Genomic DNA, 27,869 nt, shown 5'->3' on the forward strand with positions numbered 1-27,869 from the left:
GTCTTGCAAATACACAGCAGAATCTTAAGTCATGAGGAGTACAGTTAAATACTCTTCTCGTGAATTCCTTTTTTCTTTTCCTTTTGTTGTTGTCACGTAAGTAATAGGTGTAAAGGAGATAAACACTGAATACTTCAATAAGGAAATTTTGTTGTCATGGATTTGTGGTGATTGCATTGGCAGAGAACTGGGGGAAAATAACCAAGTTACATATATCAGTTCCAATTTAAAAAAAATTATACTGTGTAATGTTGTGGGTTTGACACTAAAGATGCCAGGAATTTTAAATTTTTAATTTGTTTCAAAAAATAACAGCCTAATTTGGAGATCATCCTTTAGATTCCCTCAGACCCAGATGCAGTTGTGGATGTGAGATCAAAATGAAATTAAAAACACCAAAAAAGGGAAAGATTCCTCTGGAATTACTCGAAGTAATTTTCCTATGGATAAAAATTACTTTGAAATTACTTGGATTCCTTCTAGGGCCACTGAGTGGCATCTGGGTATCTGTTTCCCAGGTACATAAGGTTCATATTATTTGGTCAGTAAATGCTTAAATAGGCAGCTTCACTGTAGTGGAAGAGAAAGAATTTTTATCAGTAAAAATTAATTTGCTTGGAGGGGAAGTAAATCTGACCTATATTATGCTGCAGCCTAGAACAAGTTTAGATGGGAAATAAACTCTGAAAGAGCCGGGGAAAAAATGTTGCTGTGAAGCTGTTTTCAATTTGGCCCTATCAAAACTTAGCAGAACTTGGAAAGTCCAGGATTTCAAAAGGGGTAGAGTAATAGGTAGGAGGGGTAGGTTTATAGGTTGTAATGTGTTTTAATACTGATAAATATACTGAGGAGTCACGTGTTCCCCAGTCATCATCTGTCATATAACAAATAGAGCGTAGATTCACAAAGGGTTGGACTGCATGAATTTGGGTGAGTGTATTAATCAGAGATGATGAAGCGATGAGTGAGCTGTTCAGATCATCTCAATGGATGTCAGATAGAATATTTAAGGCACTTTGTCACATAACTGATGCCATATGATTATTTCCAGTCTGATTCCCTCTGTATGAAAGGTCAGCAGCAAAGTTGGCTTGCAGACAGGGAGATGGTACTTCTATTCTTGAAAAATTTCATGTAGTGGATGCACAAGATGAGCAGAGTTGAGAAAGATGTGATAGCGCTGTTGCAATAGTTTAAAGAAGTAAGCAACTAAAAGTTTTCTTTTTGCAAGGTGAAGGGTTTTTTTTTTAGCAAGTTTACTGGGGTGTTTTCCAGCTTGCTGGCAGCACCTGCATACTGCTCAGGGTCTGTAAAGGTGCACTTGCTACAGATTCACCGTGGGTACCATCTGCTGATATCCAGGAGTGGTCTTCTGATGGGCCAAGACCTCCTAATTCTTGTGACCTGCTGTTTAAGCTTTTACAGCTCATAACAAATATAGAGTACAGCTTGTTTTTCATGTCCAAAAGTGTGCTTTCAAAATTGCAGCAAGAAAATCCCACAGAAAGGGATTCTCTTTTTTTTTTTTTTTTTTTTTTTGGGGGGGTGTAGTGGCCTACAAGGTGAAGGAAATGCACACATGTATGGCAGGGGGCAAGGTAGTTTGAATATCTGCTAAAACTTGACCCATGTAAAAGCAAAGATTCATCTTTTTCAGGGTCGTCCAAAATTCATTGGCATAATCTTTGGTGGCACCTGGCCATAGATAGAACTGTAGGCACAAATAAATGATGTCCATGAGATAAAGCAAATGTTCCTGCAGTGAAGTATCTGAAAAGGTCACACACATTGCTCAGAAATGGCATCGAGTGCGACTGAGAGAGACAGGGAGAGACTGTGCAAGCAAAGGAATGCAAAATTGGTGCTCTGGATCAGACAGGGGATTCACCAGGCCTGTATCCACATTGTGAACATGCTTTTTTGAGGGGATATCTGCCCTAGTCCTCCTCTGGCTCCCTGTTATTGCCTTCTCCTGGAGTTAATGTTCCACGTGCACTTCATGGCTGAGCGAACCAGCAAAGTGCCCTTGCTGTAAAGAAGGCCTATGGTGTCCCAGGCTGCATTAGGAGGAATGTTGCCAGCAGGTTGAGGGAGGTGATCCTCGCCCTCTGCTCAGCACTGGTGAGGCCACAGCTGGAGTGCTGGCACCAGTTCTGGTCTCCCCAGTACAGGACAGACAGTGGCACCATGGAGAGAGTCCAGAGAAGAGCCAGGAAGATGATGAAGAACTGAAACAGCTGTCCTGTGAGAAAAGGCAGAGAGACCCAGGGCTGTTCAGTCTGGAAATGAGAAGGCTCAGGGGGATCTCATCAGTGCCTCTCAATACCTGAGGGGAGAGTGTGAAGACAACAGCATCAGGCCCTTTTCAGTGGTGCTCAGTGTCAGGACTGGAGGCAGTGGACACAAACTTAAACACAGCAGGTTCTCTGAACAGCCAGAAGTACTGTTTTTACTCTGAGGGTGACAAAGATTTTCTGGGGAGGCTGTGGATTCTCTGTCCTTGGAGATATTCAAAAGCTGCCTGGACATGATGCTGGACAATTGGCAGGGGTGGCCCTGCTTTAGCAGGGGGCTTGGACCAGCTGACATCCAGGGATCTCTTCCACTCTCAAGCACTTTGTGACTCTGTGGGTGGTACCAATAAAGGTGATAATGGCATGTGGGATGTGGACCTGTGGGTGATAAACTCCTCACCTGGCACAGGTGGTGTGGTGCTAGAAAACACCAGCACAGGAGATGAGTGTCCAGTAGGCAGATCTGTTGCAGTAGGTTTGACTTATACCTCCAAAAGTTTTAGATTGATGTACACCCTAGAGCATCAGATTAGTATTCCTTCCAAAACTAATTAAGACTTTGTATATTTTTATAATTGCCTACATCTCTAATTGCAGTGAAAATCCATGCTTATCAAAAACTCATCCATAATTTCATTATCCACAGCGTGCCTTGTAATTAGGCTTTTGGTAGAAAATAGAGAAAGCTCCCAATCTGTCATCTTTGTACTGTTCTTTTAAAACACATTACCTTGCATTTCTGTCCTTTCTAATGTAAAAACATTATTCCTTCAGTCTGCCTGGATATATTTCAATCCAGTCTGTATGAAATGCAAACATACAAATTCTAATTAAGGACATGCATGAAATGAAATTGTTCCTTTCTTTTATTCCTAATTTCACACCATACAAAGATTCAGTTGCAAAAGAGCTAATGAAAAAGGTCAGGTGGCTATACTGCTGTATTATTTGTACAAAATATGATAATGGAGGTAGTTAATAGGTACCTAAACAATGTTAATGGCTAACTTGTTTTGGAAATAGAGTCATTAGCCAAGTTGTGCTCAAAAGTCTTGTGACTGTGTAAGTTGTCAAATACTCTGCTGCTTGGATTTTCAGAGAGCACAGCTGTAGAAATATACTAATTCACAAACTTTTCCGCTCACAACTTCACTTTTGCCTACACTTCCAAGTCTCCAGTGACTCCACTTTTTCAGCTGTGTTTTCATCAGTCTTGTGGCTCCGTTGTGATCAGTTTGATCCTTCAATTTAGGACCTTTAATAAAGGAAAATACTGCTGATTTGTCTTGGGTTTGGTTTTCTTGAGTGATGCAGCCACTGTCATACAGTCAGTGTTACATGCCCTTGGTTTGGGTTTTTTGCCTCTCCTTACACAGTTATGTTGAGCAGCATGGTGGCTATTGCCCCCTCCAGAGCTGAGCTAAGTGCATCAGCCCATACCTCTGTACATGAAGAACTTTGCTATCAGCTCAAGGTTTTTAGGGACTAATTTAACTGATCCTATTCCCAGTTTGAATTAAATGGGGTTTGGATCTTTTCAAAGACCTAGACTAATGCTACTGCCTAAGCCCTTGGAATTTAAACCCATGTTGAATAGCTGAAGGTATATAAAAGGAGTTTTTCCCATATGTGAATGTTATGTATTTTTAAATTGAACATAGATGTGCAAGAATGTTTTACTAGTTTCACAGATAGCTGTGTAAAAATCAATTTAATCAGTGAAAAAGTGACTCCTAATTTAGAATATGAACTGAGAACTGCAGTAGACTGTGCTCTGCAGTTGGTGAAAGTTGAAGTCCAGGTCTGGATTCCCTAGAATACCACATTTCATTAAAGCATCATGTTTTTAGAAAGCATTTTATGGAAGGGAGTCTTTGACACTGTGCTGACAAGAGTCTTACATAAATTCCCATCTGTCACTGAGCACAGAAGAGCACATCTCAAATGTGGGCCACACAGCAGCAGCAAATCAACAGCCTGCTTTTAATAGTACAGCAAGAGGTTTGAAGACATTTGATATTTTTATTACTAGCTTTTGCCACAAAATGCAGTCTTCTAAAAAATTGGCCAGATGCTGTAAAGGTTTTTAAAAAAGTCAAAAACTCTTGAAACAGTAATTTCCTACACATCCAACCCTTATTGCCTGAATGAATGCCCAAGCTGTAATAGGTGAATTGGGTCTGAGGTTCTGGGATCATTTAGAAAAACCCTTTTAAGACGTTTCTGCTTTCTGGAATGGAAATCCATTTAGGCCATGTATTTATTGTACTGTAATAGCTTTTCTTAAGCCGTTGTCCCAAGGGTAAGTGCAAGTGGCTACAGCAGCAGCAGCTGAGGTTACTTGCAGGTTTTGGAACACAGCTGAATTCTGACAAAGGGTCTATTATATTTTAAATATATTGGTTTCTATTATTTACGGTTGAAACAGAGGCAGAAACCCACTGATGCTGACTGAGGATGCTGGAAGGAAACCCTAATGTTCCATTTAGTCTACAAGTTTAAATATAATCATTTGTCACTGTGAATTTATTCCTTCCCAAGCAGCACCTGGCAGGTGTAGAAGAGATAAAGAAGCCTTCCTAAACAGTTCCTGCAAGCACAGAGCACTTGCTGGTTTCTTCCAAAGCTTTGCTAGTTCTATAATGATGGAAATTCCTTTATCTCCTACTCTTCCCTACTGATTGCATGGTGAGCTGCATTTAAGTGCCAGAGCCAGGTGCCAGGGAAGGGAATGAGCTATCCCTACAAAGTGGGTGTCTCTGGTTCCAGGGCTGCAGCCAAGCACTCAGCACAGGGATGGGGAGTGAAAGAAGCCCAGCTTTGGCAGTAGCCTGTGCTTGTACCAGCTCATTTGTATCATAAAACTGCACTTTGAGACACTTCATCTCTTGGCTGGCAGGTTTTGCTTCTGCAGCTCTCTGGTGCATGGTAGCCAGCATCACTTACACCTGTGCTTTCTTGGGTAGGAGCTGCCCCTCTAGCTATGTTCCAGAGAAACTAATTAGATGGTTGCCTTATTTGGAAGATCTTTCAGCTGCTCAGGGTGGGATTTTTTCCCCCTTCTTATTTTCTACTCTTAAGAAAACCAGGTTGTAATCTCTTCTAGCTTCATGAAATATTTATGTCAGTCTAAAGCATCAGCCTTTGGGCATAAACCAGCCCCGTAAACTGTATAGTAGGGAACACCGTTGCTGAGATGGGTGATTGTCACCAGTCTTGTTGAATAGCTGAAGTATAGTTTAAGCAGCTGGGACACACTAATTAAAAAAAAAAAAAAAAATTGAAGTGTACCTTCCAGTATGGGAAGGAGGAGCAGATCTGACAGTTGTGAGCCCATTTACTGAAGTTATATTTTTGATTACAAAGAGATAAAGGAAAAAATATCAGATGTTATATTTTGCAGTTTACCAGTAGATGTTAGCAGTTTGCAAGAAATAAAGTAATTTACAGTTCATTTGACTGCATTTGAAATGATTACTCCAACTGTATGATACAGAAAAGCAGAGTACACATAAGCAAGGCCTTTATGTTACCCGTTCTTTCCATGTTTCTGTTTTTCCCTTGGAAAGAGCAATTGCCTGTAAGTGTCAGACTGACCACAGTGCCAGGGCCAACAGAAGTTTCCATAAAGACATTCTTTCCCAGTTGGGTATCCTGTTGTGATGCTGCAGGTCATGCCAAAATGTTCCCACATTGTCCCATGATGTATCTGCTTTTGTTAACTGTCGGTGATTTATGCTTATTTGGAGTCTCCTTCTAAATGATGTATTTTATTTTGATAGGGCAATGGCAGTATTTCTTCTTTGATACTAAAGCAATTGTGTTACTTACATAAATAAGAAATAAAGAACCCATCTGGTCTCTTTCCAAAACCTCTGTGGTAGCTGACTCACATGTCCTGTCTCTGCAGCCAGGTTTGGTAGATGCTAACACTTTTGAATGTGCAAGTTAAGCACTCTTCCAGTGCTTCCCTTTCTTACACTGAAATGTTGGCAGTTTAGGAACTACCTCCAGGAAAAAAAGAGTTTTTAAGAGTGTGCTTATTTTTATTTTTTCTGGAAAGCTCAGAAGCTGAATTGAGACTGATTGTTCAGTTCCATTAAAAAAAGAGCATAAGTGCTTAAAAGATAGAAATACTTCTGGCAGATACATCTGTCAGATCTCTGACCTGTTGCTTTTTTGTCTCATAAAAATAAAAAAAGTTTTTAGTAGAGGACTTAAATATCCATTTCAGATATATTAGTGAGTACTTAGAAAATCGATCAAATTAAACATTGTTAAAGACTTCCTGGAAAACTCCATAAAAGTGGATTACTGAGAAATTACTTGTACTGCTGATTCCAAAACATTTCAATACAGAAATAAACAAAAAAAGAAAAAGCCTTTTGAATAAACAGGTGTTGATGTGTATAAGAAAATTTGTGTAAAGCTACAGACTTCTGTGTGCAAGCTTGCCTGTTGTTTGGTCTGTTGTAACTTTTAATTGTTTTTCATATCTTGTTGGTATGAAAGCTTTTTTTTTTTGCCACTTTGCACTCCATCTTTTCCGTATTTGCATGATCTGATCTTGTTAATAAGTAGCAGTTTTCATCTTTGAAAGATCAGTTTCTCTTCCTCACATGATTTTATTATGGATATTTCAGAATCTATACCCATGTTATGCAGACTAATTAATTATGATATATATATATATGCAATTCTGTCACTATTCAATGTTTCTCATAGTTTATTTCTCATAGTTTATTTCTCCTTCTACAAAAATGAGCTGCCTTGAATTCAACAAGCATTAATTCTGTTATGAATGGATCCTTATCAAGCTGGTAATATTTTCTGTGTTGTAGCTTAACAGACCTGATAGATGGTTAAGGTTTTTTTCTGTACATATAAAAATTCAGGGATATAGACATTTTAATGTGTAGTTTTTCCCTCCAGCATGTTATTATCTGAAGTACTTTCATACTCAAAACTTAACATTTGTTCCTAGCATTTAAGATTGACTTTCCAAGGAAGAGAAATATATTCAAATAGAGTTTCAAGTTACTTTTACAGTATTGCTGTTCAAGTCATAAAACATTCAGTAGAATATGCAAACAACATTATACAAGAGATTAAAAATTAAACTTCAATTTTACTTGAGAGTTAATGCCACTCTTCATTTATTCACTTATTTCCTTTCTATTGGCAGAACCTGAAGAAGATTCAGGAAATGGACAAAGAGGCAAGTGACGAATCCAGCACGGATCTTGATGAACTAAAAAATGCTGACTGGGTAAGACAACAATGGAATAGTGATTCAGCATCACTACTGGCAGTTTATTTTTCTTTATAAAGCTTAACTAAGGCGTTATTACTTCTGCCCTCATGAGACCCCACCTAATAAAATAGTGTCCATCTCTGTAGCTCCCAACATAAGAACTGAGTCCGGAGGAGGCCAAAAAGATGCTCAGAGGGCTGAAGTACTTCTCCTGTGGAAACAGGCTGATAGAGCTGGGACTGTTCAGCCCAGAGAAGAGAAAGCTCCAGGAAGACCTTAGAGCAGCCTTCCAGTACCTAAAGGAAGCCTCAAAGGGAGCTGGAGAGGGACTTTTTATAAGGACATTTAGTGGCAGGACAAGATGGCATGGCTTTAAAGTGAAAGAGGTTTAAATTAGGTATTAGGAGAAATTCTTTACAATGGGGGTGGTGAGGCACAGGAACAGGTTTCAGCAACCTAGTGAAAGATGTCCCTGCCCCATGCAGAGGGTGTGGAACTAGATGAGCTTTAAATTATTTTCTACCCAAACCATTCTATGATACTGTGTTCAAATCAGTCTCTGGGTTTTTTCAGTGTATGTATTAACCCACTACAAGTTAGAACTAAATGAAATCCCAACTTTCCTTTGCAGACAGATGAAACAGTACAAGTATCCAAGCAATATATTTTTCCTTAGGCTGTTTTCATGGAGAAGCTTTTGCAGTTTAAAGAGTGGACATTTAGGCAGGTACCACGCTGGCTGTCCTTCAGAGGGGCAGTCAGGCAGTAGACAGAGCCACCAGCTGAATTTCTCAGTGTGATACAGTGATCAGTGATCAAAGAGAAAAGCTGCAGGGAAACTCTTAAGCAGGAAGTAACTTAATTTATTTTCTAGGTACTGTTCTTGCCAGTTCATAGAGGAATATTACAAGGTTCTTAAAAAGTACCTGATTTTAATTTCCAATCTTCAATCCACCACCTGTTCTTTCTTCTCTCCAGCCATTCTGCTTCACAGAAAATGAGAGGGAGGTGTAAGTGTGCAGTGCTCTTACAGGCAGAGCAAAAGAAGTTGAGTTTTTCTATTGCAAGATTTTAGGACTTGGGAGTCCATTCCAAAATTTCTATTTGAAGAACAACTTTTGAGGAAATTTTACAGGAGAGTCCTGGATAACAAAGTTTCAGATTCAATCACTGTTTTAATTCACACAGTATTAGCTAGGAGTCTAAAAATTTTGATTATGTGCTTGCAGTATACTTGAAGTGGGAATTCAGATGTAAGGTATGAGAATTTCAGATCCTCCTTCCATACTTGAGGTGAGACCCAGCAGTCCTGCTGAGTTGCAACAAAGTTTTGTTACATTCACGAGTGTTAAAAATAAGCTTCTATAAAATAAAATGGGATTTGGTTGATGTGTTAAAAATAAAATAGTACAGCTGGAAATATTTGGTGGTGTCCTGGAATGAAACTTTGGTTTAATGTGAGGTGGTATTCAAGGGTAAGGTATGAAGTAAAATTTCTGTCTCTTTTTGTTTTCAGGCCCGTTTTTGGGTGCAGGTGATGAGAGATTTACGGAATGGTGTTAAACTTAAGAAAGTTCAAGAGCGTCAGTACAACCCACTGCCCATAGAATATCAGCTCACGCCCTATGAGATGCTGATGGATGATATCAGGTCCAAACGCTATACCTTAAGGAAGGTCATGGTAAGTCAAGACAGTCACTGGAGTTTTTCAAACCTGAAATGTTATTTTCCTTTTTTTTTCTTCTTTTTGTCTTTTTTTTTCTCCTGAGAATCTTGAAATTATTATTTCTTATTGATACTTACGTTCATGGGGTTTATATGGCGTCATAAATTTGTGTAGTGCATTGAGGGAGAGAACATGAAACCAACACACGTAGTGTACTTTGTTTTCCGTGTGGCAGGCATTTAAAACTCTGAAAGACATGCCTACCTTGAACAAATGACTTGTGTTGGGTTTGTGATAACTTTAAGAATCATCTCAGAAGTCCTGTTATGCTGTCCACTGAGAGATTGTTTTAGACCTTTCTTATTGGCAGTACATTTATCTTGAGCTGCAACATAATTTTTGGAGTTCCAGAATATAAAGTGCTACCATGAATGATACTGTGATGGGAAAGGAGAACCTACAGTGGTTGAAAACTGCCTGTATCACAGTGTTTGTAAACTTACATTACCATGATCTGTTACAAATTTGCAAGGAATAGTCTACATTAAAAAAATTAAATCTTCCATTTGTAGAAGTTGAGCTTGGTTGTTTTCATCATATTTTCTTGTTGCTTTCAAATCAAGACAATATGCCACAACAAACTAGAGAATGTTCATGGGTCTCCTCTCCCTAGATCCTCATAAAGTTGCTTGTAAAATTGACTTGAGGCACTCTTTTTATGAGAACCCATTTACTGGTGTCTCCCTGTTCTTTCTGTCCTTTTGGGTTATATTTTTTTTCAATAAATCTTCTTCCTGATTGTCTAGCAACTGATCTGAAGAGTTCAACAATTAGGATCTTCTTCCTGATTGTCTAACAACTGATCTAAACGGTGTCTTATCCCTGGTAGAACATTGTAAATCCCTTTGTCAGGGGGATGTATTTGGTTAACATCAATATTTATACCTTACACTTTCTTATCTTCACCTGTCATTAGTTGGAATGGAAGCATTGTCTTAGAATATTCAGTATTCAGATGTATTTACTTTCCTGACAAATCTTCACACAGTGAGAGAGCTGTGATTCCACCAAAAAAAAAATCAGAGAGGAAAGTGTGGGGTGAGGGAGGCAGATGAGAGAGGCAGAAAGTGTGTAGTATAAATGCTTTTTATGTTTGAGCTGAAAATACTTTCCTAATCGAGATCTGGATTTAGACTATCCGATTGTATTTGTTTTCTGCTGCAGATGTTGTTTAAATGTTAAATCAATAGGGTAAAATGCATATCCAGGTAATGATGTTATCTGTCTTTCCCCTAACAATTCAGAGAACTGTGCTAAGTGTTCCTACTACCCTCTGCAAAAGAGGACCAGTCCCCTCAGGACCTCAATTACTGTATGCAATCAGAACAATAGTTTTGTTTGAATGGGAACCCCTGGGTCATCTAATTTTGCTTTTGTCAGACTAGCTTTTAATTCAGCTGCTGCTAAGCAAGCTCCTGCCTCTTCAGAAGAGATTTCCTTCATTATGTGGTACATCTTGGGGGCACAGCTGCTGCTCTGCTTATCCAGACTCTGGCTCTGTACAAAATCCCTGGAAGCATCTATTTTTGGCCCGCTATCTCGTCTTCTGGATAGATTGTCCAAAGCGAACTGTGGGAATAAATGTGATTGCAATCAGCAGGTACAGTACCTGTAGGGCTGTCTGTGATGCAATTGCTGGCTTAGCTGACAACAGTGCTGATGACACTGTCAGAAAAATCACTTCTTTCTTACTAGAAACCATACTCAGTAACTTGGATTCTGCTGCAAGGTCTGCTTCAAGATTATGCAAAACATGTTCAATAATAAGAGTGCAGCTTGACATGGAGTGTGTGGAAAATGAAGGATTCACACAGAATTACAAGTCTAGTTAGATTGCATAGATGCATCTTCTAACTGGCTATCACAGGTTGAAGCTGATTGTATGGATTCCCAACAGTGGAAACCCTTGTCGTTCTTGAGAAGAGGAGAAAAGGATCCCAAATCTGAATTTTAAGACAGTCTAGAAAAGATGGATTATGTTTCTTTCTATCATTCAAAATGGATGTTCAGCAAAATTTGTATTAAAAGTAATTTTGCTTTACATTTATGGATGGTAGTCTTAGACTTGGCAGCCTGTGAAGACATGTATCCTACTAATGATACCAAGAGGTTAAGTAAATTTCCAAAGTAATAAGTAATTTCTTTAAATAAATGAAATGCAACATGAAATCTTTACTGTTCTTTTTATTAATGTGATGCTGTGTTTAAAAGAGTAGCTTGATCTGTCACTGACTGCTCAGTGTTCTGCATAGAAATTAGGGAAGGAACAGATGTTCCTGTTAGGCCATATTTTAGTGTTGCAGACTGTTGTGCTAACAGACAGCAGTAACTGGAGCTTCCTGTTCTCACCCATTGTTACAGTGCAAATATTCAAAATGTTTTGAAGATGTAAAATGTCAGATTCTCGGCTTTCGGTGCATAACTGGTTTCATTTGTTCCAGTGACGTTGGCATTTCTATTTCAGTACATCTGAAAATAATTTCAGATTTGTCATCTTTCTATCCTGAGGCAAGAGTCCTCATTGCTGTAATTCTTGTGGGAGCAAGATAGCTTTCATTCTGGAATTTTATAAACTTTAAGTATCTACCTTAGAGAGATTTAATAGCTTTCCTCAGCTATGGAGTGCCCACTGCCACAAAAGCTAAAATCTGTGGTCATTGGTAGAGTCAACACCTGGAAATGGAGAAATGTAAGAATTAAATTACTCTTGCAGAACTAATTTTTCTGTATTATTTATATGTGTTGAGCTACAGTTTTTAGTTTCAGAATGCTTCACAATTAGATCTGCTTTCTGCCCATCTCCACCTCCCTCCAAGGTATGCACCATTCACAGTATTTCTTGAGCAGTTACTGTTGAACAGTAACTGATGTCTCTTGTGTTACCTGCTCAATACATGACTGTCAGGTACTTTTATGCCCTATCCAAACTCAGCATTACATTACATAACAGTTACAGTCTTTGTAGGTAACAGCACTCTTGTCATCATATCCGATCTCTTCACAAGTATCTGTCATGCAGTGGTATTGGCCATGTTGCAGAAGGGAAATTTAAACATTCAGGTTGAAGGCATCGTCAAGAATATCCAGTAATTTGAATGTCCAAGCTGAGAATCCTATGGCATGGGGGTTTTTTTGTTTGTTTGTTTGTTTTTTGGTTTTTTTGTTTTTTTTTTTTGTTTTTTTTTTTAAATTTACTCCTTTGCAGTATTTATCATCTTAGAGTACTTAGGTTAATTGCAGTAACAGCTGTGCACAGACAGTATTTTCATAAGCATGAGTTCATATGCTTCAAGCAGGACATAGAGAATGTGAGCTTTGCTGTGTAAGGACTTTGACCACTTTATCCAGCTGGACATTGTAGAGTTTGTTGTTCCCTTATACACAAGTCTGACGTGGTTGTAGTGAGTTGCTTTCAGCAGGGGAACTGTGCTTTTCATTTTGCACCTTCATCATGTGTTTCTACAGAAGTGTAGGAGTCATCCTAGGCAGGGCAGGGAGCTTTGCAGTTCTTAGTCGTGCTTTAGGGGTATTTGGAGGAGGGACTCTGTGGTTACCATGTGGTACCATAAACTTGTTTCTGCAGTAGATGTGCAAGAGCAGCAGTGTGAGTACAGTGCCTCGTGATGGGAAATACCAGAGCACTTCATTCTTGGACATTGCTGCTTGAGCTTGCTGTGGGGTGTCAAAATAATGTATAACAACTGTGTTAACTAAGACACTATACTGTCTGCATAATGCAAGATGGTAAATAGAGATCTACTTAAAATAATTTAATTCACCACTGAACTTTATCATGAGCTGTTCCGGAAATGATGTAGTGTGTCCCCTTTGTCTGTTTCAGTGCCCATGCAATTTCCTTTTAAATGAAAATTTCTAGATAGTACAAAACAATATCAGTTTCCTGTTGACTATTATTTAAAGATAGCACTCTCCTACTTATTGCTGACACCTTTTATAGCTGAACAGATAAATGGCTAAGATAATTGAGTGTCAATGATAGGTGATGTTATTTTTTGTGAAAGTTATCAGCAATGTACTTCTTGTTTGGGATCACCATTTTTAAAGCTTTGGGCTTCAACCAAAGGTAACTAAGTACCATTTGCCATTATTTTTTTAATTGCAAATCCATATTTATATATTAAAACGTGATGGTAGCAGGTTGTTGGTAGATGATAACATGCTAATTTTTCTGTGCATTAGCTGTTTAGATCTCTAAATTTATGTTTGATTTTTATAATAATTGGTTAAGCTTTCTTCACACTGTTTTAATGTACACTGCTGTACAAAAGCTATTTTACACACATGAAGACTTAGGCTAGTTTTACTGTGTTTTGAGGTATTTATTCAAATACTGGTTTGTTGTCGGGCCCAGCCTGGTATGTGGAGGAAAGAAAAAAAAAAGATAAACTTGTTCCTTGGTGTTTTTTTCCCTCTGCAGCCTGGGTATCATGGCTGCATCTGTGCCATGTCTTTGATTGAGACTTTAATCAAGAGCTATGAATTTTAATTAAGTAAAAGTAAAGGATGCATTTGAAGTTGCTCACTACAGAGAGAGTTAGTTTGAGTAAATAAATGAATCTAGTCTAAACAGTGAGGATAAAAGTTTCCCTGCAGTATCTTTAATGTCGGTATCTTGTTTGGGCACCAGGTACGAAAAGGTGGGTTCTGCCCCTGATGCTCCTGCTCTTGGCTTCTTGGCTTCTTGGCTGCAAAACATCCACCTGCTTGGCCACCAGCTCCCCATGTATCCTGTGGAATCACTTAAGCAAATCCTACATTTCTCTTTTTCCAATCAGATGGTAATACTGATACTAATTATACCCTGGTGGCATTAAGTCAGGGCCTAGAGTGCCCTGAGGTGAAAGGCTCAGAGCCATGTATTATTTATTGACTATTGTCACACAGAGGGTTGTTCCCCAAGGCTCCAACAGAGATTATCAGTTTACAAAACGGCTGTTCTGATGGTAATAATTCTCAACTTCAGCTATCAACTTTGACATCTGATGAACAGTAGCTCAGGGAAGAGAGACTTCTCATTTCATTAACCATCTTCCAGGGCATGCTCAGTCTCAAAAACTGCTCAGTCTTTGAACAGAAGAAATCAATCACACCCCTTAAAATAGTATTCTCCTCATCAGGAAATGTCAAATCACAGTTTAGTATAAACCTTTTCCATTTTAATTTTTCTGCACTATTTTTAAGAAGATGATGCATGTTGCAGAGTTTAGCAGCTTGGAATTCTTTGCCGAGCAACATGAAATTCACTCTAAGGAAACTAAGGAGGGTGGAATAAATAGAGTTTGGATTGTGTCTGGGGTAAGATATCTCCAGAAAGAGTCCTCAGGAAAGCAATTAAATGCTCCCCAGGAGGGACTCTGCATCTGATTTCTTAGAGGGAAAGGGATGAATCTTCTCGAGGAGGCTGTCACTCAGCCTCAGCCTGGACACAGGGCATGCCTGAGGTGAGCAGAGCTTGTATAGAAGCTGCATGGCATTGGTGAAGTTCAGTTAGGGATCATATGCAGGTGACCTTATGGACATTTAAACCCCTTTTTGTGATGGCAGCAGTCCTTCTGGTTGGCAGAAAGGCATGTTACTTGGCAAACCAGACATGTGTCTTTACATGGGATTGCTGACTACAGAGCTTGTATGAATACAGTCCCACAAAAATAAAAAGAGGCAACTGACCCTTAAAAAATGAATCTGAAATACGGAATACTTGGTCTAAGCAACACAGTGTCGTGGAAATTTCTGTCAAATTGGAGGACAGGGCTGATAGCCAGCTACTGTGCAGTAAGAGGAGGCAGCAGAAGGATATATATGACATAGGATGATCTCTTGTCTCTGACAGTGTGCTTGGGCACTGTGCTCTGTGAAGACTGAATCTGACAGGTGTTTGTTTTTTTTAAGGAAATCCATACACTTATTCACAGCTTACAATTTATACATTCTTCATATGATATGAAAACTTCCATTGCCTTCTTTAAATCTTGTATATATAGTGAATTGATGATTCTTCCCTGTGATGTCTTGTATATGGTCTTACATCTAAATGTCTAAGTGTCTCTAGAGAAAACCGAACAAAAAAAGCAAACAATCTTCACCTAGCCCAGCCCCTCTGCTACAGAAATATGTGATTTACAGTGAGGAAACCTGCTTCTTCCATAGACACAACTGCAGCCTTGACGTTTGATTTCATTACTTCAAAATCCTAAATATTGCTGCTTAAAGCTGCTGCAGTTGGAGTTATTTTGCAGCCATCAGCAAAACTGAAAAGCTGCTAAGTACCTTCTTTGCTTGCCTGTGCTCTGCATATGGGTTGTTGCTCTGCTCACGACTGGTGGGATTTTATGTTTGGTGCAGGTGTCAGAACACTGCAGCTCTGTCAGGGCTGTTGTGAGTTTTCAATTGATCTCATCTGCTTGAATATAAATGTGAAACACAGCAATATCTATCTCACTTTCTCTTTCCAGGTCAACGGTGACATCCCACCTCGATTAAAAAAGAGTGCCCATGAAATAATCCTGGATTTCATCCGATCACGACCTCCATTAAATCCTGTATGTAATCCAGTGGCCTTCATTCCTTACAAAATAGTGGCTTTTCAGAGCATGTTTGCTTCCAGCAAATACATAAACATAATATTTTCTGCCAGGGTTTCCAAAAATAATTGTCTTTTGTACACAGAACAGGATCCCTTAAATGAACAGTGTGTAGTATGTTGCATGTACTAATTAACTGCTGTTATTGCCAGCAGCCCTTTATCTCTAGGGAACCATGATGCATAAAACCCTCCTTCATATTTATGTTGAGGTTTGATATTGAGTGTATGTAAAATCATATCACAGCATTCCGCATTTTTTCAAAAAAAGTGTGAAATCTACTTTCAAGGATGCGCATTTTAATGTAAATATGATTATCCCTGTATCCCAAGGCCTCGGCAAGGAAACTGAAACCAACCCCGCCACGGCCCCGCAGCCTCCATGAGAGGATCCTGGAGGAGATCAAGGCAGAGAGGAAGCTCCGTCCAGTCTCCCCTGATGAGATAAGGCGGAGCAGGCTGGGTAAGCACGTGGCGAGTTTTTACCTGCAGCATCCACAGAAAACTTCCCACATAGGAAGCAGCAATTTTAGCCACATCTGTGCAGATGTCACCAAAGATAAAATTACTCCTTCAGAAAATGAAATAGCCTAGAGGCTTTTCTAGGGCTGTGCAATCTTTGTCCTTAGTTATATTTTAAAATATGAAACAGAGTGGTTCAGCTTGATTCCATTCAAATTTTTAGTGTATTAGATAAATGGAATGGTGTTGTATTGCTTGTTGCACATGACAGTTCATGTTAGATTGCTGAGAGTGGAACAGGTATTGCTTGTCTCTAGTGCAGTATACCTTGACTATCTGCAAGTATTCTTTACATGTTGATTTTTAATAATTCTTTTTGTTTCCTGTGTTAGCATCATCAACTTCTTTATTTTAATTTAAAATTGGTTTTTATTTTGTTTACAGAATCTGTTGCATTTATTTTGAATCTAAATCTTTGCTTCCTTTTCCAAGTTATGGACAGCATGTTTGTAGGTTTTTTTATGGGAAAAATAATGCCAACTTGCACTGCAAAGCATTTCATTCCTGCAGTGTATTTTCAGCAAACCACTATGAAATGATACAAATACTATGTGATGCAGCAGTCACCCGTTTGCATTAGTTCAGTGGTTCTGATGCAAAAGCATGACAAATACAGGCTTACATAGTTACTTAGATTGCTTGAAATGTACTGTATTTACCTGTATCAGAAAAACTGAAGTAGCTGAATTTTTAAAGAGCAAATGTGGAATTTTGTGGCTGAAAACTGTATGTACGTACAGAAATCCACATGCGTACTCTCTGTCACTGCTTTTTGAAAGATACTTGTACTTGCCACATGTGCCCAAAGGCACTGGTCCACATTCAAGTGGATTGTGACAGCCCGTTGTTTCTGGAGCAAAACAATTTCATCAGTCTTGCTTTGTTGCATTGTTTTTGAAGTGCTTGATGGAGTTTGGGGAATGCTTGCGTGCATTTGTAAAAGAACAATGCTTCAGACATTGTGTTTTTGGGCCTTCCAAGTTTCTGGTTTGGGTTCAGTTTATGTTTTCTGTGTCAATTAACATTTCTCACAGGCCTAGACTTTTTTCCAAATGTAGGAAGCTTGTAGAAATGTGAAATGACTCCCTACTTTTCTTTCAAACATTCAGTTTTAGTGTTTTGTAGGTTGTCTTTCTGGCAAGTACCATGTTGTCTCAGGGGCAGCAAACCTGATCTAATAAATCTTTACAATTTCTAACTGATATAAATGGCATCAAACCCAGTTAGTAAACAGTTTCTAAAACTGATGTTAAATTTTGAACCACTACTGCTTAGGACTTCTGGATTGATTTCAAGGCATTGCCTCCAGTGAGGGATACCTGTCTTCCACTTATTCTTCCCTTTTTGTTAGAGCATTAAATGTTTGTGTTTTGGAACTGGGGTAATTCCTCTTAAGTCCAGTGAATTGACTGGATTAAATGCCACATTAATGGAGGTGTAAAAGTGGATGCATGCAAGCTTTTTTCCAAGTATATATTATCTGCTGGCAAGAAGAACTAAAAACACCAAAGGCCTTTAAGATAATTTTCCTTATGTCGACATATGAGGTTTCGTTCTTTCTCACAATTGGAGTGATTGTTACACCTAAAGTTCCTTTTAAAAAAGAATGTGCTTGTGCAGTTTGAGAACAGAGCAACGTTAGTGGCATTCAGTATGGCACAAATAGATCTGCCATACAGTTTAAATGACCACTGAATGTAAGGTAATGAGGTTTAAGGATTATAAATCTAAGTAGAAGCACCATGTGGGACACTTGCACCATCTGGACAGAACTATTTGCTGCTATTGAAAAGGAGAAAAAAAAATAGCACATTACAATGACGTATTCAGGAGCATAAGGTGTGTTTCACATGTCCCAGACATGTTTCACATGTTCCAAACTCCTTTTTGCTCAGTTTATACAGTCAAGAGCACAGCTGCATGGCTGTTGGGGTGAGTGGGGCTGTACGCTTGCAGTTCCTCCTCTGTGTTAAGGCTGTACCTATGGCATGTGCTCCCCAGCAGCCACAGGCTTTGTCCGCCTCTCTACACCACGCATGGGACAGGTCAGATCTTCTCTACCCTGGCCAGTTTCAGTCTAAACCTTCTTTGGAAATGGGGTTGAACTGTGCACACAAAGGGAGAGGTTTGAGCAGAGGAGTTGGAGTGAGCTTTCAAATGACCCCATAAAATCATCAGCGTAAGCCATCGAGACAAGCACAGCCTTGAGGTACATGTGCTTTTAATTAAAACCATGGGCTTGTGACTCAAGCAAGTGGAGCTAATGGAGCTTGGAGAAAACTTTGTTTCATGTGCAGGTTTTATCAATGTCTCAGCATCAGGTGATAAACACCCTTCTGCTTTAAGAAGTATGTGCCTTTATGCTAAGTATGGACAGAAATTTTGATGCTGTTACTGTAGCTATTGCCTATGGATAATTTCTAGTTAATGAATACAGAAGAAGTTCCCTGACTCCCAGATTTAGCTCTGAGTCAGCCACCTACTGCATGCACCACTTTAAATTATTCTCATGGGCAAAACTTGTCCCAGTACAACCTTTTTATAAATATCTTTTAGGGCAGTGTTATGTGTGTCTGACAGGCTCTTTCTACCAGCTTGCAGATTGATTACCTGTCAAGGAAGACATATAAGCTGATTTCAATTTTGATGCATTTTTGCATGTTCTTGTCACTGGGCTTGGCCTGTTTATCTGGATTAGTGCACTGAAATTTTGTTTTCAGTTGAAGAATATTTTGAGGGTCTGCTCCCTGAATACACTGTTTAATTGGAAAGATGGATAGGTCTTTCCAGAAATTAAGAACATCTGACCACTTTCTTATCTAACAACAAAATCATCAGAGGCCCAGGAAGAAGAGAATAATATTACGGATGTGTTTTAAAGGCTAAGTGCACCTAAGGTTTTTAAAAAGAACAGGAATCAGCACAAATCAGATTTTGTTTGGCCTTATTTTCCATCCTCTTCAAGGAGGATTGCTCTACTGCGCAAGCTTAGCTTGGGTGTCTCTCTTTATTAGTTTAATTATAATCATTGGAGATTATGCTTAAAAAAATTAGAAATATCTTTATTTCAGGTCACTGAAACTTGTGTGAAATGTGGCTTTGTGCTCTCATATTTTTTTCCAGCTCTTTCTCTCCTCTCTCTGTCTCTCTCTTTCCCTTTTTCCTGTTTCTCTTTTGTGGTGATTTTACTTTAAAGTATTTGAGTTTTTAGATATTTGTCTCTTGTTTTGATATTTGATTTATTGAATTCCAAAAATCTTCATTTACTAGCAATATAATTGCTCTGTTTGCAAGTCCCGTTTATGCTACTGTAGTTTTCAGACTTTGAGCTTTACTACAGTAAACCAGTAGTATGTCTGACACATTTTGGATTTAAGCAAGAGAGTCCAAAATGTCTCAGGTGGAGTTAATATTTTGTTTTCATTATCCCTCTGCTTTTCTAAGAGCTGAATCATTTTCTTTTTTTGTTGTGTTTGTTTCTTTTTTTACAGCAATGCGGCCACTTAGCATGTCTTACAGTTTTGACTTGTCAGGTAAAATGTGCTGCACCACCTGACGTGGTTGTTGTGCTTATTGTGAAATTTGTTCCATCTGTTTGTTGAATTCCCATCTAAGAAAGAAACTTGAAGGGATTCTTCCAAGATATGGTCAGTGAAAATAAAAAATTTAGATAAATTAGTTATTAATACTTACGTTTCCCTTTCCACAAAAGGATGCCTAGGTTCAGGAAACATCTGCATTTCACCTGAAATACAGAGTATTCACCAGAGTGCTGCAATTCTGCTTAAATTAATGAACAAAGTAAGGTGGTCCAGAGCTATTCCAGACTCTTAAAATTATTGCAGAGTTCAGCATCGCCTTCAAGTCTGATTTATTTATTGATAAATCTGACTTCTGTGTCTTTGCACTCACTTTTTGACTAGACCATCTTTTGCAGTACTTAATTTCTCACCAGGATCCTAAAACTAGCTTTAAACTCATCTACCTTTCTAGATTAAATGAAATATACTTACGTATATTGATCTAGAAAGAAACTGTCAGTTCTGCAATGTCTTTACGGTGAAAGCTTTGTGAGGTATGAAATCAAAGACCAAAGAAAAGGCTAAACCTTCCTTCTTTACTTGTTAGAAAAATAAGGTTTGCTGGTAATAGCTGGTGCAGAGGATCCAAAAGGTGACCCTTCATCAACTATCTGATATAAATTTTCAGGTTTCCTCTGGTGAGCCATTAGTTAGGACATGCAGCAGCTGTATGAACCTGTTGCCCTTTGGATACTGCAATGTCAGAGAGCCTAGTAGCCAGAAAATAATTCATTCCTTTCTCATTACACACAAACTTTCCAGGATGATCAGGCCCAAAATTTCCATCATTGATGTTGGAAATATTCAACATCAGCCTCAAAGGTTTGTTGGCAGAGGAGATAGCTAGCTCTTATCAAATTTCCCTTAGGTGACTCTCAAAAAAATCTCCAAATAAATCCATGCTCTTTGTACCACCTCCCCTCCTTCCTCTGAGTTACAGATAGAAACATCTCATCTAGGACTTCAGCACAGTTCACATCCTCGGTTTTTCCGTGCATCCTTTAGCCTCATCTGGTTATTTTCCCCACAGAAAGGCATCATCTGACTGAAATGCTGGCATATTGTGAACTAGAAAGACCACACAGAAGTTTTTTTATTACTATAACTTAAAAAATACAGCATTTATGTAATATGGGAACACAGTTCACAAGTGACATGTCTGTGAACATGGCTCTCTGTTCTGACTGAGCCAAGGAAACAGCTTGCCACTGTTAAGAGGGGAGGAGACTCTCACTGCTCCCTTCCTCCCCAGGCTCCGCTCTAAGCATGTGATTCTCTCCCTTCTCTGTGTCAGTCCTGCTCATTTATTCACAAGAGGACCGTATTAAACTCCTGTAACCCAGGAACAAATACTTTAAATATTTTTTATCAGGTTGTTCTTCTGCTCTTTTAGTGATTGAAGCCTGCCTACTATCTGATCAGATGATCAGAGAGCTGGCTGAGGAGGGCAGCTGATGAGCAGGGGTGGAAGGGAGGAAGGAACAGGCTCTGCTGTCAGAGGCGGTGACAAGCTGTTAATGCCACTCAAGCCTTTTTGTGAAACCTTACACTCGTGGTGGATGGTGCAGCTACTACAGCTGTCTGCTGGGATTCAGATTACATATGTACATGGCATCATATTTTACTCCACTGAAAGCTGCAGGGTCCCCAGGGCCTCAGATAGAAGCATAAACAGGCAAACTTACGTTTTCAAAAAGTATTGCTACTTTCAGATGTGCTGAAAGTTCTAGTTTTAAGAAGATAAAACTGAATATGCCAGTGACCAGCTAAAGGGAAATGTTCAGATCTGTCTTTCTATGTGTGTCTGTCAGCTTCTTCTTTCGTCTTTCATTTCTAAGAATTCTGAGACATCCTCATTTGTTTAAATCCAAACAATCCATTAATTCATAACCATAATATTTTTATTTTTAAGAAGTAGCCTTAAAAATCTGTACTGTACTTGGATTTGCTGGTTTTGACTGACCACTGAAGAACTCTTCCTGGTTTCTTTATCCATCTACCAAATGTGATTGATTTTGTTTTTGCAAGTCATGTGGTTCTCAGCAAGTTGCATCATATGGCGTGACTGAGGGATCTGATAAAGTGTCCTTAGAAGTAAATTCAGGATGATTAAAGCATTCCAGTTAGGTAGATGTGAGACACCAGGTGAGCAGTACAAGTGAATTAGATGGGTTGGGATATTGATAATAAGCAGATAAGCAGTAATTTTGGATGCTGTTGCTTTGCGTGCTTTTACTTTTTTCATTCTTTTAGAGGCAGAGAGGCTGTGCTTTCATCACTGCTTGCACACACTTGCTTTTTCACTGCTTTCATTGCACTCTGCTTGATGGAATTGCTGTCACATAAACCCCACAAACCAGCTGAAAAAGAAAAGTGTTTCCTGCAAAGTGCTAAAGGATGGGTGCAGGTTTCTATTATTCATGCTGCCTGCGATGGGGAGGATGCAGAATTCTGAGAAGACTTTTGCTGGCACCAAGCCAGTGTAGTTGGTGTGTCACAGTGCCCAGCTCCACACATCTGCCTGCTGTTCTCCTGAAGAGGAGAGGAGGGGCTCCTGGGGTCTCCTTTTCCACTGCTTTTTCCTTCTGGTAGAATAGAAGGAGCCAGTGGTAGCCACCTGTAGTGAGTTACCTGAGAGGTACTCAGATAACAACTGGGGACCAGGACAGTCATTACCCACTTCCTCTAATAGAAAAATAGCTGAAAAGCAGCTTCATTTCAATGCAGTGCCTGAATACAGCTCAAAAGATCAGTCATTGCCACTCTTACCACTTAAGTTCTTGCCTCAAAGCTGTATGCATTGCTGCTTTGAAGTTGTTATTTCAGAAACAGTTTGTACATTTTGGGTGAAGGGGGAACTGGAAGGTGTGCAGAGAGAGAAGAGGAAACTGAAGCATTTAACACCAAATTTCATGGGGATTATTACTTTTAGATTACGTCTGTCTCAGACCAGTGGGAGGCAGGAGCTCCACCAGGTCTTTGTAAACTCTTTAGTTTACATAACACAGGGATACATGGGATGCAAACACAGCAAAAGACTGATTTATTTGTTCTCAGGTTTGAATTCAACATCTGAAGTCCACGAAATGAGCACATCTGTTACTTTTGCTCATATGTCCCACCATATTACTGACATAATGGCCAGCAAAAAGCAAACATGTAATGATTCTGCAAATTCATCTTAGCCATTTTTAAATTCAGTGTAAAAAGTTATAATCCCAAGGAGTACATTTCCTGTATAGAAGAAAATTCAGGTTTCTGTCATCACTCTTGGCTGAGGAGAGCTGGTGAGGAAGCAGACAGCATATGGTTACATGACTGCTGAGGTTTGCATGTAATTTGTGGTCTGCTTAATTCCGTGTTTCATGAGACATAATCTTACATGTAAATAAAGGCACGTTTTATATTATCCTACAGTGGGGTTTTTTTTTGGCTCCCTCTTCCTGAGGCTGGTCAGGGAAGCCCAACACAATGATCAAATAATCAAATCAAGACTTCACCTTCTTTCATTTGCCTGTTGTAACGAAAGCTTAGAGAAAATCTCAAAAGAAACCAAACACAATCATCCAATTTTAGGTGCTGTTCACTGTACTTGCAGCCTGAAAACACAGAGAAATTACACTCCCCCACTGTGTCTGACTCTCTAACAAATTCTTAACCCCAGGCTATTACTCACAAAAGCCTTTTAAAATATCATTGAAATCATCTTCAAAACGTTTAAGTGTTCTATAAACCTAGAGATTGTAAACTACTATCCATTTTTTTTAAATAATCTAGATTTTGTTTCAAAGAATCATCCATTGATTTCTTCTGTCATGTTCATATTTATAAGATTTAGTATATTTTTTGCTTCTAACTTGTTTAGAATTTTAATTTTATCTTGTTTATGACAGTGTGTGATTATTTGTCACCCATGAATGTTTCTGTTGTCACTAAATCAGCTAAAAGATCATTAAAACAGCTTAAACAAACTAATAATTTTTTGGTCTATGTCTGCTAACAGATTCTGGTTTTAAATTAGAACAAGGCTTTTTTCTTGAAATCTGTTTGTTGAAACTCAAATGTTTCAACATTTGAGTTGAAACATTTCAGTGTTTCACGATCTTTTCCTTGAATTGTGATATTCATTTATTCACATGCATCTAGTACTGTAAGTGCAAGAATGATAAATTGAACTTGATTGATCAAATGGATTTTACAGATTGGACTGTTTTCTAATTTTATTCTTCTTTTATTATTACTCTTTAGTGCTTGCAAGTTGCAAAAACTCCTTGGGTTTTTTTGGTTTTTTTTTCTCTAGAGGAAAGACTCTGTGATAAATCACATTTCCTACTGAAGAAACGTTGAAAACAAGTACTGTGATGGATTGTCTTCTTGATTCACCTAAAATTTCTTTGGTATTTCAAGAAGACTTGAATCAACATATGAGCAACTCAGCAATATGTATGAACAACTCATATGTGCCTGACTTTAAATAACATCTGGTTTAGGCTTCCTAGGTCGTGATTGCTACATAAATTACTTTCAAAATGGACCAGAGTTGCCTTCTGAGGCCTCAAGAAATTTGGCCTAAATTCCTAGGGATAAAAAAAAGAGCAAGCAAACAAACAAAAACCACCAGAAAACAATTTTTGATGTGAAAACACGTTCCATCACCTGCCATAGGGGGTGTCTGGTGGTGTCCCCCCTTTTTCCTTTCCCCAGGCCTATTGTATGTTTTACTTTTCGTCAGGAGGGCAGTGCTGTTGGCTTTCCCATCATTTATCTCCAGTGGGTCCAGCAGTGCTCACAGGGCGTTCTTCACCCTTCCTACCATCAGGCAGGGGAGTCCCCACCCAGGAGATTTAGGGGAGAAGGGGCACCACCTTTGGCTGTTGTGTGGGTGGTGCTGGGGTTGCTTCCTTGGACGGTCTGTGCCATCCAAAGACAAATCAAAGGTTTTTCTTGCTCACTTGGGAAACTCAGAACTTCAATCAACTGCATGCCAGCTAGTTATGAGGTCTCAAGAAGTGTCACTGGCAGCAGGGAGGGGAGGCAGTTTGGGTTTTGTTTTCCTGCCGTCCCTTTCTGGAATTGCATTATGCTGCTGTCAGAGCAGGAGTGCATTTGATGTGGGGGACGCCCATGCTGTACCCACAGAAATCTAGGAGGAAGAAAACCCATGACCTGTAAGCCATTGTGGTAGTCAGGACACCCATTAGCAAAGCCTTTGAAGATAGGAAGTAAGGGTTAGAGAGTCTAAGGCTTTGATTGCAGCTCTTTGTAGGAAGGACCTGAAGGCAGTAATAACACTCTAGTATACAGATTCATAGGCCTGGAATGTCACCATGACTTTAATAGCCCAAATAATTGCCTTTTCTTATACTCCCAGTTGAAGATATGATTTATATAGCAATTATAATGCACCCCCTCTCGTTTTTAGATCTGTTTCCAGCATTTAACAATAACCTGGATAATTCTTTAAAATATATATTGGTTTAATTTATTCCTGTTCTTAGTTTATTTCAATAGATGCTGTGGTGAGACTGTTGTTGAACAGACCTACTACTGTAGCTGTGCTTTGTGTAGTCTGTAACTTTGATTTACCTGGTGCAAGGATGGCTTTATCCATGCACATGGTGTTGTAGCAGGAGTGACAGTGTCTGTTTATACCATGGCAACTGTGTAACTCCAAATGATGTGTGAGCACTTGCATTGTTGACACTGTGAATATCTGGGTGATATAATTTCCCTGTCACAGTCCTCCCAGTAACCTAAGGTACAAGTCACTTGACCTTCTGTGCCTCTTTTCACCATGTATAAAAATGGGAATAATTACTCATCATTACCCTAGCCTTATAATACCTGGAGGTACCTTGTTATTACAAGGCTGGGGAAGGAGTCCTATAATTACATGAGCAGAAAAACACATTTGTAGAAAGACCAGCTGCTTAGACAGACATGCAGATGGGAGATTAAAAGCTTCTCTTCCTTGTCCCTCCAACATAATTTTCTTCAGATTGGAATACTGTACTTTGTACTTTTACAGGGATAAAACTGATTTATCAGACCAAACTCTAAGCTCTCCTAAAATATCAAAGGCTAGGTCATTATCTTAGTATCTAAAGCTAAGCTAGGCTAAGCACAGCAGACCCAAAGCTTACATTATCCAAGATGCATCTTCATTGCACACTGGCAGAAATCCTGAGTAATTTACTCAGTGGAGTTACATCCTTGTAAAAGTTATGTAGACAAAAATAGAGCTGGAGCCTCAAGTTACTGCTGTTCCATGAAGGTCTGACCTCACAGACCTGTTTTTAATACAAACGGCCAAGCAAGCCTAAGAGTTGTGATGAACACTCATTATTTATCTCATTTTCATTCCTTCTCTGTATCCTGCAGAGTAAAGTGCAATTATGTCCTCACCGGAAAAACTGGGTTCACTCCATGCTAAACCTCCTAATTTCTGTGTGGTGTTGTCTTCAGATTCACTGGAAACCCACTTGCCCAGATGGTTGTGCATTCTTCTGGTCCTTGTTACATAGTTAATTACAGACTGTACATTGAAGGAAGAATATTTTCGGGTTTAACACAGGCAATTTTTTTAAAGCTGATTGGTGTTGGTGTGAGGTTGGGTTTTAAAAAGCATTATGCAATGCTGCTTTTTGCACTGCTTTCATTCTTTCATACTGCTTCTATACTGCAAGCCATTGCCTGTAATTGTCTGAGCAGTGAATCACTAAAAGTAAAATAATTGCACAGATACAACTATCACAATAATTTCTTTTTTCCTTTTGTGTGTATTGCCTTAACAGTAAGATTTGAGAAGGCAAAATACATTTCAGGTGCAAACACCAATTGTTCTGTTTCTTTTGGTAGATGTACCAACACCAGAGGCTGGAAGAAAATTAGTGGATGCCTCTGTAGTGAACGGCAGCCCAGCACCCCAAGGAAAGCAGAACGGGGCCACACAAGTGACAGTGCAACGCAAGAGACTCCTTAAGGCTCCCACATTGGCTGAACTTGACAGCTCAGATTCAGAGGTAAAAAATTAGTACACAACTTGATTCTCGATTTGTCAGAACTGAGTCTTGCTTCTTAGTTTGCTGAACTGATCAGATGAGAAGTGACTGAGCAAATTATAATCTGAATTTTCCATGGCTGCTTTGTCAGCCCACAGAACTTCAAAAATACTAGATCAGACCCCAAAAAGGAGAATGCTCTTTCTAAAGATTAAATGGTAATTTTGGCCATTACTTACTTTCCTAAATGCCCAGTATCTGTCCACAGTGTGTTTGTAGCAATTATGCTTTTGGGAATTTAGGAAAGTACATAGCACCCTTCTGGCACTCATGCAGTAGCTGCTAAAGGACTCAGATGTGGGGCTAGCCTCACCATAAAAGCTGTTAAATAAAGAGCAGCAGCTGTGCCAGAGGGGTTGCAGTTTGGTGCAAATGTCAGTGCATTAATTTGCTGTATAAGATTGGGAACGAACACCCCAAAAATGTTTCACAAATAGGGACAAGCAAATACCACTCAGATGGAGAAATAATTTTGATTTCATCCACTCTAAATGGAGAGTTAAAGATTTAAAAAAGCGTTAGAAGGAGAAAACCTTAAAAAGCTTTTTATCTTCAAAGCTGCATTATATATGATCCTCAGGAAGTACCAACATTGCATCCTCAAGAATGAGCTTTGTCTTCTGGACCAGTAGTGTTATTAATTGAGTTTGGACCTTTCTGAAAGTTAAGCTGTCTGGAAAGCACATGCAGGCAGGCTTTATTCACAGAGGATAATTTTAGCCTGGGGAAAGCAGTCTTCCCTGACTCTTTTTCTCTCTTGTAAATGGGAAAGGAGGGGTTTCCTGACAGGGCGGTTACAAAGGCGTCTATGCTGAAAGATAGAAGGCTGG

The 27,869-nt window shown here is 39.1% G+C and overlaps 1 protein-coding gene across 1 annotated transcript in view; it reads left to right on the forward strand.

Annotated features, from left to right (window-relative positions):
* The window catches only part of SPIRE1 (spire type actin nucleation factor 1), a 126,019-nt gene that overhangs the window by 80,008 nt on the left and 18,142 nt on the right, over positions 1–27,869 (forward strand). Inside the window, exons 5-9 of the mRNA XM_041477761.1 lie at positions 7,480–7,563; positions 9,065–9,229; positions 15,748–15,834; positions 16,209–16,338; positions 26,837–27,000. Of these exons, the coding sequence (XP_041333695.1) occupies positions 7,480–7,563; positions 9,065–9,229; positions 15,748–15,834; positions 16,209–16,338; positions 26,837–27,000 (630 nt within the window). The remainder of the gene's footprint in view (positions 1–7,479; positions 7,564–9,064; positions 9,230–15,747; positions 15,835–16,208; positions 16,339–26,836; positions 27,001–27,869) is intronic.

Source organism: Pyrgilauda ruficollis, unplaced genomic scaffold (genome assembly GCF_017590135.1).
Source record: "Pyrgilauda ruficollis isolate IOZ18807 unplaced genomic scaffold, ASM1759013v1 scaffold41, whole genome shotgun sequence".
NCBI classification, from domain to species: domain Eukaryota; kingdom Metazoa; phylum Chordata; class Aves; order Passeriformes; family Passeridae; genus Pyrgilauda; species Pyrgilauda ruficollis.